Raw genomic sequence first — 2111 nt, 5'->3', positions numbered from 1 at the left:
TTTTACTTATGGAGTTCACAATTTTTTGTAATGATTTGCTGCAGCAGTAAAGTTAAGTTCCTTGACCAGTGAACAACCGTCATGTCAGATTTTGTTTAACCCTGTGTTAGTTAACACACATTCACCTAGACAGATGAAAATTAACAAGTTTCCAGTAAGTCTGCTGAGAAGTTAATTTTATAAATCAAGTTGTATCAAAAGTCCAAGTACCGAGTGAATATTTGAAGAAAGTCATGAATGTATGAGGTATGATTTTAAACAAGTCATGGAATTTGCAAGTAAACAAAGGATTTAATTATAATATCACATGTTATCACAAGTTATATCTTATTAATAATTTTTAGGCCAATGATCGGCACAATTAAAATGTAATGAGATCAAATTTAGTTACCAATGATCGGTATGGTTTTGAACCAGTCATTTTTCTTCTCTCAGTTAGGTGATTCCTTGTGTTCGTACTATCAATGACTGGTATAGTTTTCTTCTAACTAGTCCCTTTTTTCTTCGTTAGGTGATTCAATGTTTTTGTTGGCTTCATCTTTTTTCATGTTCTCTTCATTATCAGGTGTCTTGTTTTTGGCCTCATCTTCATTAATGAGTTTGTTTTCATCATTGACTGGAACATCCCCATTGGCAATGGTTGCATCCTCTTCAGTTAATGAGTCTTCAAGCTCAGGAATCTCCTCGTCGCGATCATAGCATTTAAGCCAATTTTCACCTAATGACAAAGCATTAAGTTAGGTAACGAAAGAAGGAAAGCTAAATTTATCAATAAAATGGGACTAAACTCACTTGCTTCACATAAGTCAATCCTGTAGGAATTATCATTCATCACTTCTCTGAACACCAAAACAATGTTCTTGCCTTGGATGACATCATTCTTGATCTGCTGAATGTCTTCTTTTGATAGGAGAGACAAATATTTCTTCGGCAGGTATGTTCTGTACCTTTTGCCATTAGTGTGCAGCAGAGTGGCGCACTCGCCTGGACCATACTTGTCGTTGTTTGTATGGATTATACCCAAAATTCTGTAGGCTTTGTTTTTTTCAAGCTGCCTTATTTGGGTGTACGGTGTCCAATCGTTGTTCGTTGTTTTCATTTTCTTGTAAGGACTCTGGAACATACAATTTTAATTCATAATTACTTATGTGTTAAAAGTCCTTGGTTTGGAAGAACTTTAACCTAAACTGGATGTGAATGCTATTGTAAGAACTGTACTATAGAATTATGCAATGCCTTAGCAGTTAAGCAAAACTAAAATTGAAATTTTCGGTTACGACACAAGGAAATTACCAGAATTTAGATAAATATACGAATACTCTGAAAGTTAGACAACGGCAACTTACAGCAAGGTCATGTAGTATGAGAGGTCTTAACCTAGCTGTGATTTAATTTGAATGAATACGAATTTGAAGGTCTCAAACGAAATTAAGAAATGAATAATATCAGATTCAAACGAAAAACAATGACAGAAAATTGTCTAGCAAGACTGTATCGAAACTGGAACTAATCTTGACATGTGGCTGTGCTTGTGATAGTTCATCTTCAGATGTTCTATTCAGTTTTAAATTAATCACAATGCACAATGAAAATGAAACATTATGGGTTGAAGGAAAAGAGAAACTTACCGACGACATGTTGGATTTTACACTGGATGTTCTAAGATTAAGTAAATCAAGCTCGAACTTCACGTAGATGAGGTACAACCGAACCGGCGAAATGCTGGGTGGGTCAGTGCTGCTGGCTGAAGCTGGCGGAAACTGGTATGAGATCAGATGGCAGAAGGATCGTTACGGCCAGGGCCAGGCCGGAAGTTGTACAGTATGCCCAACGATACAAAATAAGAAAAATAGGTCGTGTAGGAATGTTGAAAACAAGTGCGTACCATGAAATTTGTTTTATATTTGTATGCAGTGCATTTTAAAATAGAAATACTCCATTTTGTTTGATTATTATTTAGGTTGAAGTCAGTAGTGTAGAGAATCAAGAACCAGTCAGGAGTAATGTCAACAAACAAATGAATGTCTGGTGCCGCCGATGTTTTTGAGTGTTTGAACTGAGAATTCTCTGTCTCTCTCCCCCTCGACTTTGGGTCTTTGGTAGTTGAATTT

The 2111-nt window shown here is 36.0% G+C and overlaps 1 protein-coding gene across 1 annotated transcript; it reads right to left on the bottom strand.

Moving 5' to 3' along the window:
- Positions 1-268: 268 nt before the first annotated feature.
- LOC127751506 (uncharacterized) lies at positions 269-1783 on the bottom strand. Its single transcript, XM_052275154.1, has 3 exons — positions 1629-1783; positions 793-1114; positions 269-718 (listed from the first exon to the last, which is right to left on the bottom strand). The coding sequence occupies exons 1-3, from the start codon at positions 1635-1637 to the stop codon at positions 489-491; spliced, it is 561 nt and encodes a 186-aa protein (XP_052131114.1). The 5' UTR covers positions 1638-1783; the 3' UTR covers positions 269-488.
- Positions 1784-2111: the final 328 nt, after the last annotated feature.

Source organism: Frankliniella occidentalis, unplaced genomic scaffold (assembly GCF_000697945.3).
Source record: "Frankliniella occidentalis isolate FOCC.00 unplaced genomic scaffold, Focc_3.1 Scaffold526, whole genome shotgun sequence".
Lineage (NCBI taxonomy): Eukaryota > Metazoa > Arthropoda > Insecta > Thysanoptera > Thripidae > Frankliniella > Frankliniella occidentalis.
This window is presented reverse-complemented; position numbering and strand designations above follow the sequence as displayed.

Coding starts and splice junctions, on each gene's coding strand:
- LOC127751506 (XM_052275154.1), bottom strand. Junction 719..792: donor GATTGACTTATGTGAAGCAA/GTGAGTTTAGTC, acceptor CTTTGTCATTAG/GTGAAAATTGGCTTAAATGC.